The sequence below is a fragment of the Epinephelus lanceolatus genome, chromosome 23 (assembly GCF_041903045.1).
Source record: "Epinephelus lanceolatus isolate andai-2023 chromosome 23, ASM4190304v1, whole genome shotgun sequence".
In the NCBI taxonomy this organism is placed as follows: domain Eukaryota; kingdom Metazoa; phylum Chordata; class Actinopteri; order Perciformes; family Serranidae; genus Epinephelus; species Epinephelus lanceolatus.
Window position 1 is genome coordinate 33,939,048 of NC_135756.1, and position 16,905 is coordinate 33,955,952.

General features: G+C 42.0%; 2 protein-coding genes across 2 annotated transcripts in view; one reads left to right on the forward strand and one right to left on the reverse strand.

Annotated features, from left to right (window-relative positions):
• The window catches only part of efcab6 (EF-hand calcium binding domain 6), a 102,439-nt gene extending 93,460 nt beyond the window's left edge, over positions 1-8,979 (forward strand). The window contains 4 exon segments of the mRNA XM_078165160.1: positions 5,308-5,491; positions 5,569-5,756; positions 7,009-7,158; positions 7,688-8,979. Of these exon segments, the coding sequence (XP_078021286.1) occupies positions 5,308-5,491; positions 5,569-5,756; positions 7,009-7,158; positions 7,688-7,810 (645 nt within the window). The 3' untranslated portion in view covers positions 7,811-8,979.
• Positions 8,980-11,997: 3,018 nt separating this feature from the next.
• mpped1 (metallophosphoesterase domain containing 1) overlaps positions 11,998-16,905 on the reverse strand; it is a 150,189-nt gene continuing 145,281 nt past the window's right edge. Inside the window, exon 7 of the mRNA XM_033615274.2 lies at positions 11,998-16,019. Within this exon, the coding sequence (XP_033471165.1) occupies positions 15,901-16,019 (119 nt within the window). The 3' untranslated portion in view covers positions 11,998-15,900. The remainder of the gene's footprint in view (positions 16,020-16,905) is intronic.

A 16,905-nucleotide genomic window follows, 5' to 3' on the forward strand; every position in this document is an offset into this window, starting at 1 on the left:
CGTGCAAGTGTTTCTAAGTGCCCATTTTTCAGGGCTCGACGGCAGCACCCTGAGATAAACACAGTTAGACTTTTGGAACGCAGTGACTGGCATCACATGTCATGTGACAAGTAACAATTGGCAGTATCGGCAGATACCGTCCCTTTTTTCCATAAATATCAGTCTGTGATAATTATGGAGGAGTTGATCGTTTTAACACAGGGCTACCAAGGTTTATAGAGGATGGTCTGAAAAGACAAAATATCCAGTGAGTGGCGGTTCTCTGGGAGAAAATGGCTTGTTGATGCCAGATCAGATCAGAGGAGAATGACCAGACTGGTTCAAGATGATATAAAGGCAACAGTAACTCCAATAACCACTTGTTACAACAAAGGTATGCAGAAGACCATCTCTGAACAAGCAACAGGTTGAACCTTGAAGCAGATGGGCTACAGCAGCAGAAGACCACACCGGGTGCCACTCCTGTCAGCTAACAACAGAAAACTGAGGCTTCAATTCACAAGGGCTCACCAAAATCGGACAACAGAAAATTGGAAAAATATTGCCTGGTCTGATGAGTCTCGATTTCTTTTTTTTTAAAGATTATTTTTTGGGCTTTTGCCTTTAATTGACAGGAGAGAGTGAAATGGGGGAGTGAGAGAGAGTGGGGGGATGACATGCAGCAAATGGTTGCGAGCCGGAGTCTAACCCGCGACCGCTGCAGCGAGGCAACGCCTCTGTATATTGGGCGCTGGCACTATCCACTACGCTACAGACGCCCCATGAGTCTTGATTTCTGCTGCAACATTCAGATTGTAGGGTCAGAATTTGGTGTAAACAACATGAAAGCATGGATCCATCCTGCTTTGTATCAACAGTTCAGGCTGGTGGTGGTGGTGTAATGGTGTGGACAATATTTTCTTGGCACACTTTGGGCCCCAACTGAGCCTCGTTTAAACGCCACAGCCTACCTGAGTATTGTTGCTCACCATGTCCATCCCTTTATGACAGTCTTCTGATGGCTACTTCCAGCAGGAAAACGCACCATGTCACAAAGCTCAAATCATCTCAAACTGGTTTCTTGAACATGACAATGACTTCACTGTACTCCAATGGCCTCCACAGTCGCCAGATCTCAACCCAATAGATCACCTTTGGAATGTGGTGGAACAGGATATTTGCATCATGGATGTGCTGCCGACAAATCTGCAGCAACTGTGTGATGCTATCATGTCAATATGGACCAAAATCTCAGAAATTTTTCCAGCACCTTGTAGAATTTATGCCACCAAGAATGAAGGCAGTTCTGAAGGCAAAAGGGGGTCCAACCTGGTACTAGCAAGGTGTACCTAATTAAAGTGGATGGTATACACATACACACCAAAAAACAACAACAAATAAACAAAAAAAAGATTTAATTTGAGCAAACAAACCACATTTCTCTGCTTAACACATGACTAAGTATGTGTTAATATCCAGAAGACTGCACAATAATAACCTCTCTCACTCAGGCACTCTGTGCACTTACAGACCCTTGGACACTTAATCACAGTCTCTCTGCTCTGTGCACTCTTCAGGTTTGCTTGGGTGTTAACAGTGTGCCACAAAAAATGTATAAGTCAGAAAATAAGTAAAACTGAATGAGAAAGGTTATTATTGTGCATTTATGTGGATAATGGCAAACAGAAATAAATGTATTGAGCTGAGAATAGATTTTGCTCACTCAAATATTAATTTATACAAATATTTTTCCATGCTCAAATGTTCCACTGCATGCTAAGACTGAAATCACAGATACAATGCTGCAGCAAAAATGCATTAAAAAATCAGCATGTGTCAGAGCAATTACACAGACACCCTGTGTGTATGTTGCTACCTAGCTACAGCAAACGTCTGTACAGTCAGTACGTTTGCAGTTTGGGGCGAATAAACACAGACTGCAAAGACACTCCATCTGTCAAATTCCTGCAAATAACATGAGGTGAAAATTTGCTTTATGTACACAAAGGGAAAGATCCAGTAACTGTGTTGCCTTCTCATATTTCTTCAGAAACTTCTTTTGGAGTTATTTGACATTTCCAGAACGTCCGCTGTGTCTTTTCAGTCTGCAGATTAAAAGCAAAGAGCAGTTACTGTACAGTTGAGCGGGTTGGACAGAGCAAACAGAACCACATGTGAGTCCTTTGTTGACATCTTTTGTCCACTAAGGTGGATGAAGGGAGGGTGTTTGGTGAAATGTCAGTCATTCACTGTACAGCATACTGGAAATTGTGTTAAGCAGATGCGTGTTCAGTGCTGCAAGGCTTCAAGGAGCAATTTATAATTCTGGGCTGATCAAGGCTGTAGGCACAACTTTAGCCACATTTTCAGCTTAGACACCGGGAGAAAGTAGTTTCATCTCTGCACGTGACTCCAAAACGCAAGTTGTGTGTAACTTCACTGACATTACACAAGATAAATCATATAATGTATTTAGCCCTGTTTCAAACACTAATACCCATTTTCCACCTACATTAGTAAGTTTATGCGTTTTTTATGCCTCTGTGCAGGCAACAGTCATAGCCAGAGGCATTATATTTTCAGGTTATCCATCCATCCGTCCATCTGTCCTTCCGTCCCTCTGTTCCTCCATTCCTCCATCCGTACTATATCCTATTCTCATGAACACACTATCAAGAACACCTTAACAGAATTTCTTCAAATTTGGCACAATTGTCCACTTGGACTCAAGTATGCAATGATCAGACCTTGGTGGTTAAATGTCAAAGTCACTGTTACCTCTGTGTCATTCTCGTGAATGCGGTACCTCAAGAATACCTTGAAGTTTGTTTGTTTTTTAATTTGGCACAAACATCCACTTTGAGTCAAGAACAAACTAATCAGAATTTGGCAGTCAAAGGTCACTGTGACCTCATCTGTCTCATTCTCATAAATGTCGTACTTTAAGAATGCCTTGAAGACTTTTTATTTTTTATTTTTTTTAAATTTGGCACAAACATCCACTTTGAGTCAAGAACAAACTGATCAGAATTTGTCAGTTGTAGGTCAAAGGTCACTGTGACCTCGTCCATTGCATTCTTGTGAACACGATGGGCTCTAGTTTCGCAGACCTGTGCTTCGCCAACTGAGTTAGGCCAGGCGGATTTTGTAAGTTTGGCACACTGTGCGCCCTGGCGCAGCTACTCCTCTTTCCCACCTCCGTCCCTCCTACCGGCGCAAGTCGGAAAGAGGGAGGAGAGAAGGCGTGGAGTGGGTTTTACACACATTACACCAATCAAATGAGCCCCTCTCCTCGCCCTTAAATGCGCCACGCGAAGGTGTAATGAGAGTTTACTCAATTCACCATGGCAGAAGAGAGCAGCAGCGTCAGGCGGCCAAACTCCTCCCAGGAGGAAACTGAAACTCCACGGGCTGATGATGCAAAGGTAGCCTGGGAGGAGGTCACCACAATTGTAAATCAATGTTGCGTTTCTCTCGTGCACGTGTGGGCTCTCTCTTTCTCTCTCGCAGTCTCACTCTGTTTCTTTTCTCTTGAGTTTTCTAAGATGACAGATGCTGAATATATACTCCCTATCTGATGCTGTGGCTGTTTGTGGTTGGCTGAGAGGGATGTGAACTCATTACTTTGCAGCTGTGTTAATCAAATCAGGTTCAGTTTCCATTACGCGTGCCAAATGTGCCAAACGGTGCCAATCCCCTTTGATCTGACATCAGATGTAAAGGGACAGTCGGTATAGAGATACATTTATGTGCTGATTGCAGATAGTTGCATTGAATAGTGGTTTTTGTGGCTATTTATTGCATTGTTAATGTGCATGATATTCTGGAAACCTGCCTGTGAGGTTTTGGTGACGTGTGCGCACTGTCCGCCGGTCAGCCAAACTTCGGCTTACAGCGGCTGCGCTCCCCCTGCGCTGACAGTAGACCTGGTTTCAGATTGCAAGCTTTTAGCGCACCTTCGGCGAAGCCTTTTGGCAGGAAACTGTCACTGCGCCAAGCTGGATCTGTCGACAGCTCCCCCTGCTGCGCTGCCACACCCATCTCAGCGCACCTCGGTCTGGCAAACTACCAAACTGAGCGCACCTCGGGTTGCACTGTTCGAAACTAGCTCTGTGCGGGGTTCGCCACCTGCGCTGCGCCGGGAAACTAGAGCCCTATGTTTCAAAAACACCCTGAAAGAATTTCTTCAAATTTGGCACAAACATTCGCTTGGACTCAGTAATGAACTGATTAGAATTTGGTGGTCAAAGATCAAGGTCATTGTGACCTCACAAAACCTGTTTTTGGCCATAACCCAAGAATTTTTCTACTAATTATGACAAAATGTCACATAAAAATGTCTAATAGGATAAAATGATAAAGTGCTGACATTTTATATACAAAAGGTCAAATGTCAGCTTCACTCTGACATCATAATGTTCTGCACAAACACTTTTCTGGCCATTATTCCATGTCATAACTCCAGAACAGAAGTGGAGACATTTGGTCAGATACTGAATTGGTGACTCTAATTTTGGGACCACCTTGAAACCGTAATGATTGTATATATCTTCTGTGCTGCTGGGAGGAGGACGTGTGATAAGCATCCATCTCTCTGCAACTTGAAGGGTTTGTGGAGACATACAACCATGAGGTGGTAATTCTAGTTTAAACGTGGGAACACTCACTAAAAATAGGTAATAGACTCCTTTCCCATTGCCAGTAGACTAAAGTCATGCACACGGCTCTGCAGTACACAAGTATGCCTTTCTGGTTTTTTTTTTTAACTGTGTCATGTGTGACGTCACAGACAGGCCAGAAAACAGGATATTAAACAGCAGAAAGCAGTATGGAGGCCTGTGGAAATGTGTCATTGGTTACTTCTTTTTTTATATTTTGCTTCAGACTAAATTTGGATCAATGCTTGAGCACTGCTTTGACAGGAGGGTCGGTATTTTGTTGTGCATGTCATTGTTATTTCATTTTCATTGTATTTTGCTTATAAAGGGCTAAAATTAAAATTTCCATCACCACTGATCGGAGCCAATCAGAGCTGGAACCAATAAATACCAGTGACTACTGCAGAACCATTTGACCCAGAAGTGAATACTGATTATAACCTTTCCAATAAAATACAAAAGCCAGATATTAGTGGGTGTTAGGGTTTTTTGTGCAGTGGAAGGGGGGCTTAAGTGAAACTGTATAGGGCAAAAGTGTAATTATTTCATGAATTATGTCAATGCCTCTTTTGTAGGCACACTGTTAGAATTAGCTGCTTGGTGCAAACCACTCTTTTCTTTAGTGTAGTTATGCAGCCCTTCTCCTCACCTCGCCTTATTCCTCTTTCAGTCTGCCCCCCAGTGCTGCTCCAGGCGTCCTGCCTTGGTGGGAAGGCCAGGAACAGGAAGCCCGCTGGGCAGCAGGGAGAGGAGGCTGCGCTGGGCGGTGCAGTGCTGCTGGAAGGAGATCCTGAGGAAGTGTACCGAGGAAGATCCTCAGCGAGAAGGACACATCAGCACCACCTCCTTTCTAGGTGAGCAGCAAACCACAGACATCATACATGACAAACCTTCTACCTGCTATATCCTAACGTCTGACTGTGTGTTGCAGAGATCCTCCAATCTTTCAACATCAGTGTGACTCAGGAGCAGTTTGAGCATCTGGCTGTGAAGTCTGACATCATCAATGATGGCTGCGTTTCATATAACAACTTCCTTCGTCACTTCCTCCTGAACCTAAAACCAGCAGAGGCCAAGATGCCATTTGGGCGATGTAAACTCCCTCCTCCTGTTATGACGGTAAAAAAAAAAAAAAAAAAAAAAAAAAAAAAAAATATATATATATATATATATATATGTACACACACACACACACACACACACATTACTTACTATTCACTATTGTTGACTTTTAATTACCTTAAATTAATGACACATTAACTGCAGACTTTTCACAACCTAGCAACCCAAAAGCTGACCTCATTGATGTCTCATAAATGATTTATTAAGTAACCATGAACAAAGCTGACTTTCTAGAAAGTTGTACCAAACAAAATATTAACATGATACGTGACATAAAATCATTTTGTCACTGATATTAAAAATTGCAAGTAACAACAGTTTTTTCAATGAGTCCTTTGCTTTTCTTCTGCTTGGTTCACCTGGTGCAATTCAGTCCACAGCTGACAACTCAAATGATTTCAGGATCTATGTTAGCATTTGTAAATCTACTTCTCCCTCATCTATCCAGTCCTCACAGTTGGAGTTTAGTGTGAAATTGGGACACAGGATACGTACTTTCAGCTACACATCTCCATGCTGAGCTGCACATTAGCACATTTCAAATTAACTCTGTAGTCCCTCTCCTTTCCTCCGTTTAACGTCTGATCTATTGTAGTTTTATTGGCTGCAAGTTGAAATTGGGTTACAGTAAAGTGGGAGGGGGGTGGCTCTGGAATGTGAGGGGGTGGCGATGGGCTACGGCGGGTTGCCAGATTGTGTAAACTCAGCGGGGACCTCCCACCCTCAGGCTCTCGACTATCGCCTCCTATGACAAGCAAATTGGGTGAGTTTGGTAAGTCGCAGTGCTTTTTTGGCATAGCGAGGTGTATATGAAGCTTTGAACAATGACACACGGGTGGGCACATTCTAAAAGGACCCCTGCTGAGCGACTAAGCCGAGCCCCAAGCTTCAGTGGAGCGTGTGGGTGAGGGCCTAATCTGGCAACCCATGAGCTGCAACCTTCCAAACCAACTTTGGAATCACAAAGACCTGCATTGTCTCGGCCGAACCCACCATCTGTGTAAAATTGCAAAGACCCCCTGCATCTCATCTGAGTCGATGGTGTGTACAGACAAAACCTTTTTATCTGATCACAGAACAAAAAACACTTTGTTTCAAAGCTCAGCTTGTGAAGAAGTGAAATATTACCAATAATGCGGGGGCTCTCACCTTTATTTGTCGTTTTTTTCTTTCTCATTGTTCATGTCTTCTTGTTCTGGCCTTGTACTTTGCGCTCTGATGGGATCCTGCTTGCTCTGGTCCGGTTCAGACGAGCCAGGGTGTTCTGAGCCGAGACTGCGTGGAGGTCATGCTGAGGATCCATGATGTGGTCTGCTCCTCCTGGACCTCTATCAGACGCTGCTTCCTGACGTCTGACCGCACCCGCGCAGGAAGTGTCTCTGTGCAGGACTTCAGGAAGGTGAGGTCATCTTGCAGCGCTTCACCCTGCAGAGCGCCACCTGCTCAGTGTCAAACACTCTGAGATAAACTGGTTCTTTATGAATTATTGATGCCACCATTTGAGCTCCGCTTGTGTCTTCTATCAAAATGTCTGAAGGAGAATGATGGAGAGTGACTGGAAATCCATGAAGCTCAAGCTTGCAAGCACACGCGCGCGCGCACACACACACACACACACACACACACACACACACACACACACCTGTTCACTTGACAGCCAATCAGTAATTTTAATTGTTCAATTAAACCCAAGGTTGAAACAAGACCACACTGACATTTTGGCCCCAGAGAACAGCAGCTGACACTCCACTTTTATTGTCCCTGCCATTTACCTGCTGTACAATTTAATGACGACAACGCTCCCCGAGCTAATCGATAGAAACAATTAGCAACCTGGTTAGGAATGACATCTTCTAAACCCCAACCTAATACACTGTGACACACACAAATATGCACACACTCCAACTCCTGCTGTTGTTGCCCTGCAGGTGCTGCGCCATTTCAGCATCAAACTGTCAGAGGAGGAGTTCTTCCACCTCAGCTCTTATTTTGATGCTGACACCACAGGGAGGATCTGCTACAACAACTTCCTGTGGGCCTTTCTTCACTGACCTTCATTCAGATGCCTACCCCAAGGCCCAGACACGCAGGTGCCACAGGTTTACTGTTTGGCAATAACAGGTTAGGTTATTTGATTAAGTATGTCATATTATTTGTTAAATGGTAATAGGTACTGTAGAAAGCAAAATATAACCTGAAATGGTGAACACTCATATTCATTAGCACAGTGTCAGTATGTGGGGCCCATGTGGGTAGTAAATGGGCTGAAAAATGGGCCCTGTATGGGATTGTACACAAGTTCCACATTGGCCCTATGCCAGTAGCCCACATGAGTTGGTTAATCTAAGTGAGTCCCAGGGAGGGTGCCCATTTTGGACCCATATCCACTTAGTACCCAGGTAGCCCTAGCATAATCCATGTGGAGCCCACTTGGGTAAACCCACCCATGTGGGCAATTGGCCTAGGGTCAATATGGAACTTGTGGACAATCCCATATAGAGGCACTTTTTCAGCCCATTTACTACCCACATTGGTCCCACATACAAATGTTGGTTGGGTAGGAATTATGTCCATGTTGGAAATTCAGCACCTTAGATTTATGTTCAGTGCTAACGTGTAAGTGTTTAAGTAGCGAAGAGGAAAGTAAGGGTGTGAATGTCGGGGTGGTGAATAGGAGTGTGGCATGTCGGACTTCACAGACCTGCAACAAACGTAAACCTTAAGTCATGCTGTAGTTACCATGTGCAGATATTGTGGTAAGCAAGAATTTAAAAATTTTTTGTCACTGAATGTATTCTGTGGTTTTATACAGCTAAAATTCTTGTCTGCTGAAACAGGTGCTACATAACATTGCCATTTTGCTTGATTCATTCAGCCTGACATGTTTATGTGAGGTGATTTTGGAAAGGGTTATTTTGTTTAGCTGTAACCACACAGCAGCTGGCGATGTATCTTGGAGCAAGTAACTTACATTTTTCACACTGATCAAAGAAATATAGAACATTAAAATTATAAACATTTAAGGGTTGCTTGCAGTCAGTCTCTTTCATGCTTGTCGCCATTTTTCTGTTGTTACTTTTCATGTAAATGAAGCCAGCTAGCTATGAAGCAAGATTTTTCTTAATCAGGGTTAAAATAAGACACAATGCACTCACTCACAATTAAACCTTTAAGACTGGGTGCTGGAAAGTGCTGTGAGTGCTGTAAGTGATAATCTTCTGTGTGAGAATTCTCAATCAGGGTTCCCACGGTCATGAAAAGTTATGAAATTAGAAACACTGGTTGGAAATGTTTCGAATGCACACTGTTTGACTGTTTGAAATATTTTTTATAAAAATCCCAAAACATGTCTAATGTTACACTAAGTACCTTACCTGACTGCTGATCTGATCGGATCTGTTCTGTATGACATCTATTGCACGTCTGTCCGTCCTGGAAGAGGGATCCCTCCTCAGTTGCTCTTCCTGAGGTTTCTACCGTTTTTTCCCCCCCGTTAAAGGTTTTTTTTGGGGGGGAGTTTTTCCTTATCCGCTGTGAGGGTCCAAAGGACAGAGGGATGTCGTATGCTGTAAAGCCCTGTGAGGCAAATTGTGATTTGTGATATTGGGCTTTATAAATAAAATTGATTGATTGACTGCTGCGCTTGGTGACCACTTAAACGTCACTAGTGTCACATGATGCACATAGAGCAGAGCGGCATCACGTCATCACCAATGGGGTAGATGCAATATCCAACCACTGTGTTGGATCATTGATGTACTTGGAATGGGGAAGCCTAAAGGGACATGACAGCGATCAAACTTAATTTATGAAGGTATTGCAGATGCTCAGGTTCAGCTAAGGTCACAAAGCAATTGTTAGACATGTCCATAAAACAAATATTTGTTTTAAGATTATAATAATATATAATAAAATAATTATAATCTAAACACAATGACTGATGTCTACAGGATCCTTGGTTTTCTATCCCCAAAAAGGGCTTAGGCCTCGACATTGTGAGAAGTGCCCATTACACGGGTCTGGTCTTTTGGTCATATGTAGCTAGTTGGCAGCGGGAATGTCTAATGAGTGAGTAAAGTTAGCAAGCGCTAGAAGGTTGCTTTCCGCAAATGCGTGTTTTAATAATGAATGGCTGCCATAATAGAGACATACCCATTATAAACTAAATAAGCTGCCTCTGTAACCTGCCCCCAGATAAGCAGATGAAAATGGATGGATGGATAAATACAGTCATGGACATGAGGTAAAAATTTATTAAGCAAAAGATATGGAAAAGTGTTTTTTTTTTTTTTAAATGTATAGATAAAAATGTGTGGGAACCCTGCCCCATTCTTATTTCTGCTGGTTACAATGATTGAGCAATTGAGTGATTCAGATCTGCAAAAGACACGAAAAGTTTAACTAGAGAGGACAGTGAAACACTTGTTTAGCCTGGTGTTATGTTGTTTTGCTGCTTTTTAGGCAGGCCCTGTTTGTCTGATATCAGACAGAATCGTCAAGTTGTTACACTCCATTTCCATCTTCAGTCTGACATTGCATCCACTATAACCAATTTCCATGGAGGAGGGGGATGTGATTTTCCCTAACCAATCACTAGAGACCCACATATTTGTCTAAAGTAATGCAATTTTAAGGCCACACTCATGTGTAGCCATGACAATGTACATGCTTAGACGGACAATATTGAGAAGACGCTGATTTAGAACAACCTCAGTAGCAGTTGCACTCTATTGTTATTACTCCATTGGTTCTGGAGCACAGCAGACAACAGCTTGGCAACAGCGTTAGTCCCGCCCATGGTGCTGATTGGCTGATCATCAGAATCCCACAGTGCTCAGTGGATCGAGTGCTTTTTTACCAAAAAATTGCTATTTCATGTCATGATTCCAGATGAATCAGTCACCTCGGGTGAGTGAGTGGATTTCAAGATCTGGACCCAGGCAAAGGCCCTGTGTCAGACCACTTTTAATAGCTTGTTATTACATCAATATCATGAAATGAGACTAGATATTTCCTAGGATTTTCAACACTGTAATATCCATTGTTGTCTTTTCCTTGCCTCAAAGGCTGCATTACAGTAAAATGATATAATTGTCTGAATTTACCAGACTGTTCTACCTATTCTATTATTTGCCTTTACCCACTTAGTCATTATATCCACATTACTGATGATTATTTATCAAAAATCTCTATGTGTAAATAGATTGTGAAAGCAGTAATAATCAAAAAATGTATCACATTATCACAAATGATCACAAACTAACATGGGAAAGGGGTGGGGAAACGGGCCCACAGCTCACTTTTGCTCCTGGACAGCTTGGTGCATTTATCTGGCCCTGACAGCGACTTTAGAATTTCAAATTTGATCTGCCACTAATACGACAAATAGATCCATCCTGAGATGTGATGACTGAAAAACAAAAACTGAAAAGAAGAACAAGGAGAGATTGATAAATGATTCTAGAGTTCTCCACCCTCTGTCTCCTGCCCGACTATTTGACACTGATTTGTGTTCCAAAGCCAATCAAATAAAGTGCCTTTTTAATGATGCAGACGACGGGAAGCGCTGGGCGCATCTTTTGTTCCGATGGGAAGTGTGAAGTGAGATGGATGACAAGGAGATAGAGGGGACGTCTGTCATTCATTCAAAGGAAACGCTGCAGCAGCAAGATGTACAGTAGCTCTCAGAGAGGGGAGAAAAATGTAGAGAGCTGGGAATCATTATCTGAGGGAGCGAAGAGAGGGACGAGCAGATGGAAATGGAAAAGGGATGATCAGAACTGAGAAAAAGAGCTCAGCATTGTGGTTGGAGAGGCAGAGCGAGAAAAAAAGAGGGGAGGGAGAGAGCTGGAGGAAGACAAGAGTATATGAAAGCTAGTTGTATTAATGGCAAAGTAAAAAGCCATCCGCGAATAAATTACCCAGTCTCCCCCAGGATTACTAATGTAATTATTTGAACGAAGGTTCTCATTAGAATGTGCAGAGGTGTGGAAGACCTGCGGAACAAAATGGGAGATGGAGCGGCGAGGGTTTAGCTACTGGAAATTAACTGGCTGCTTTGGGCTCTATAATTGATACGAGACACAGATACCTTTGATTGGAACAAAAGGGAAGAACCAGGACGAGAAAAGTTTCCTCACCACCTCTAATTTTTTTTCTCTCTAGAACAAGAAATAAAAGAGGGGAGAGACAAAAGGGAAAGCGAGGATGGAAGTAAGGAAGCATGATCCAGCGGTCACAGATAAGGTTTTATTCAATCGGTGAATAATCTCTCAGAACCAGCATAATCTTTAAGAAAGAGAGGTACTTTACATTTTTAGAGTTGTCTCCAGGAGCAACACAGTAACATTTTGCAGCCGTTGGGTCTCCATTTTCTTGTTTTACACTTCTTTAAAAAAATGTCCCCAACAGCGATGGCAAAATACAATACCATATGAACACTTTTATTCCAAAATGCTATACCTCCGTTTAAAAAAAGACCTGACGTTCATAACTGTCCAGTCTTGTTGAAATGTAGAGGATCCAGCCAGTACAAACGTTACCAAAAACATAAGTTAATAACGACGCTTTAAAAAGTACCACCGCGATCTGCTTTTAAGTTTCAGCTGTCAATCATTGTGCCTGTGTAGGCGTACCTTTTTTCAAACAGTGGATATCTCATTTTGGAACAAAACTCTTCATATGCAGATTGTCTGGGTAGCAGAAGTCATTAACTCCTTTAAGCATGCCTCAAGAAAGAAATCAAGAAATAGTACGGCACTTTTTTTTTTTTTTTTTTTTTTCTTTTCTCAGAGAAAACAGGAAACACATAACACGGCTACTGAAGCAGAGGAGCATCAAAGCGAGACATCTAAATGAGGACTGGAAGTGGAGAGTGGGACCAAACAGACTGCTCTTCATGAAACTCAGATGAAAGTTCCTCCCATCTTTTGGTTTTTAATAGTTCCCTTTATTCCTCTCTTGGAACATTTTCCTTCGTGGACATTAATTAAGTCTGTGTTTTAAATGATGAGGCTGAGCACTTTTTTTCCTTTACACTCTTAAATACACTCACACACACACATACACACACACACACACACATACACTTGTACGGGCCTTCCACTGGCTACATTCAATCTATTCCTGCTAACCCTGATCGAAAGTCCACTTCAAGCCTTATATTCTGCTTCTTTGAAGAGGACTGTAATGAGATATTGTGCCGGCACAATGATTGGCTGATCATCAGAATCCCACAGTGCTCAGTGGATCGAGTGCTTTTTTACCAAAAAATTGCTATTTCATGTCATGATTCCAGATGAATCAGTCACCTCGGGTGAGTGAGTGGATTTCAAGATCTGGACCAAGGCAAAGGCCCTGTGTCAGACCACTTTTAATAGCTTGTTATTACATCAATATCATGAAATGAGACTAGATATTTCCTAGGATTTTCAACACTGTAATATCCATTGTTGTCTTTTCCTTGCCTTAAAGGCTGCATTACAGTAAAATGATATAATTGTCTGAATTTACCAGACTGTTCTACCTATTCTATTATTTGCCTTTACCCACTTAGTCATTATATCCACATTACTGATGATTATTTATCAAAAATCTCTATGTGTAAATAGATTGTGAAAGCAGTAATAATCAAAAAATGTATCACATTATCACAAATGATCACAAACTAACATGGGAAAGGGGTGGGGAAACGGGCCCACAGCTCACTTTTGCTCCTGGACAGCTTGGTGCATTTATCTGGCCCTGACAGCGACTTTAGAATTTCAAATTTGATCTGCCACTGAGACATTGCTGTTCCCAGTCTGGAAAAGAAACATATAATGCCTACATTTCCCTGGCAATTGGATTGTTAAGATATGTATATGTTTCATCTTCATTAGCCTTTACTAGCAAACCGCCTTTGTGCTAGCCACATATGACTATTATTTGACTGCTATGTTTGCTAAAATGACAAACCTGGGCAACCTGGGTACTTTTTTTAGGCCAGTTTCGGTCCAATTGACTGTATACATGCAGGAGGAATTCGACTCCCAATCACAATATCTTGGTGTGTTAGTCTGACTTTGAGAAATTCAGTTGGGCTAACATATTTACATGTATTTTATTGTATTTTATTTATAACATTTTTACATGGTTTTATTGTCCATGTTATCAGACCATGTGACCATGTTATCAGACCCTCAACTGTCAGACCAGCATCTTCTGTGTTCAAGGACTTTAAAATGTGTAAATTAACCACCAAATGCATGTGTTATTAAACTGGGTAATACATGTCCCTATATGCCTGTTTTTTATTAAGCTGCAGTTCCCATACTCTACCTGGTACACCACACCTTAAACTCGATCTTTATTCTAAACCTAATTCTAACTCTAAACCTTGAAGACATGAGGATCAAACACAATGTCCTCAATTTCAGGGCTTAAAACTTAAACTGCTCCACATTAACGATAACATAACACGCACAGACACTCAGGCATCAACGTTCATGCTCGCACCTCCCACCATTATCCACACACACTGGTTTTCTTGGTGAGCAATTCTGCTGCTCTTTCCTCTTTTGCCTATTTGGAAACATTAAGACATCAGCTGGCACAATGAATGCTGATGTACTGAGGAAGCCGGAGTGAAGTGGGAGTAAACTGCAGCCCCAGGGAACGTTCATACATAATGTCGGAGAGCAGGAAGATCAAAGTGTGACGTGGTCTTGTTATGCTAAGCACATTCAGACTCTCACTGAGAACGGCCTTATTCAGAAAATAGAGCAAAGGAAAAAAATGAAAGGCTTTTTTTTCTTTTTTTTTTTAAACACAGACAAACTGCTAAGGGACATGAAAGAGTTAATAATCACCAAATGGGGCCGAGCAGCTTCACAGAGAAGGAAATACCATAATAAGCATTTACATTACTAAGAAATAGACCAAAGGAAATGTAACAACCACAAATATTAACAAGGTTTTTTTTTTTGAAACGCATAGCAACAACTTGGAAATCTTCAAGAAATCTTCAAGTTTTTTTTCTTTACATTGACAGAGAACATTTACATAGACCAGTTACAGTACATGTAGTTACAGCTTTACTCCTCTTGATAAAGGATCAAATGTCCCATCACTCCCAACATGAGGGAGGGTCCTTGAAACAATCACCACAGCTCAGAATGACTGTCCAGAAGTAGCACCTTTACGTCGTGTGTTACCTGCTGTCTTTTCCAAGTCCTTAAAGCTCGGAATTTCAGTCAGTGCAGAAAAGCTGTGCTACTCATTCACAGCATGAAGGATGGAGAGGGAGGAAGAAATGAAAAAGAGGAGAAAAGGTGAAAGGGGAGCTGCATGGAAGGAAGTGCTGCGCGCAGTTTCCTCAGTGTCCTCCTCTCTCCCGGTTAAGAGGCTTATGAGGGCTGTAATGAGGCCCAGGGGAGTGGTGTCAACATGTTTGACACCCCGACTCACACAGCCCCTGGCAGAGACCTCTTGCTGCCCTCACACACTCACTTTGATCTCACACACACACACACACACACACACGCTGGCAAAAAGAACACACTCCATAATGCTGCAGGCCCGAGGAGAGGAGAGAAACAGGCGGAAGATGGAGGGGGAGAAGTGAGGAAATTAATGTTTAAAAGTGGGAAGGGAGGAAAGTTGTGTTACAATCCCCCAGGCAAATGTTCTGCTGTTGAGTTGTGCCTTAACCAAAACTCTCATGTTGACGAGGCGTTGGGTTGCTTCACTTTGAGTCCAAATGTTTACAGTTCATTTAAATGAAGTGAAAAAGGCCAACAGTGACGTCGGGGTGTCTTTTTTGTCTGTCTGAGAGCCACATCAGATTGTCAGTGCAGTAAAAGAGGACAAAGAAATATCCGTTGTTTGCATCTAAAAGCGTCTCTTTGCTCGTCCATTTCTCTGCTTTTAGACTCAGTGTTGAGATGAAGAAATGATGGCACATAGAATAACATTAATAGCGTTAGGGAGCGTCCCTCACCGAGTCTGCTCCGTCTCCAGGCATGTAGCATATGTGTTGCGTTAAACACACGGCTGCCTTATATTTACAGAATGTGCTCTGCTCTGCCCACCGACCTCACCTACCTCTCCTGGCTCCTTTCTCTTGACTGGCGGCAGGTGACTGGGGGCGAGCTTCCTCTAGTCATGTGGTCCTGGGATTTGGAAGGTCGAAGACAATTGGAGCGTTCATGGGCAGGAAGTTGACAGTGCAGGCTGAGGCGTTGACGAATGTGGTGGTGCCGTCTGTCATCATGCCATAACCTGGGGAGCAGTGGGAGAGATGACGTTTTTAAATAAGCCATGTTTCCAAACCATACGATAGGGAATGTCTCTCTTCACCTGTCATATAGGTGTGCAGAGGTTGAACATTTTTGAGTCTGTTTGATTTTGTTCTGATTTGTTCTCTAAGACCAAATCTGATATTCACTTGTTTCACTTCCTGCCACCCAGATATTGTATGTGCCACTATCAAAATCTATGTGCTAAATGGAAGAATAACATTTCAGTCACTTAGACATCATTTAATTCACAATTAATAATAATAATCACAATTTTACACACCACTGCCAAAAATGTATTGGCAGAAGCTAATTTCAGATCCTGTTCTCAGATTTTGATATATAATAAAAAAAGAAACTTAACTTTAATGTGACTCTTTAATAAACACTGAATTATTTTATTGCTCACTACTAAAATTTATTCTCCCCAAAAGGTATGCAAATCCTAATAAATACTTACAAACATATGACTGAATGATATAGTTAAATCAGAAAAAGTACTGCCAATCACAGTGGACCTCAGGACAAACAGCAACTCTGATGCTTCATCATTATAAATACTCAAAAGTGTGTTTTCCATGTCCACCAAAATGGTGAATGGCCTGACAATTTTACACACCGCTGCCAATAAATTACCCACATATGGCAGGACCTAATTTCAGACCTGCTCTCAGACTTCAAAACAAAATGAAATAAAGTTTAAAAAGAGCAAATCTTTCATCGAACCCTTTAATAATTACAAAATTTTAGTGCCTTTTTACTGCTTTAATACTGATATGTAGTCTCTCCAAATGGGACACATCTGTCCAGTTTTCATGTCTGCCAAAGTGGTGAATGGCCTGATCATTTCACAGGTGTTAATTTAAGAC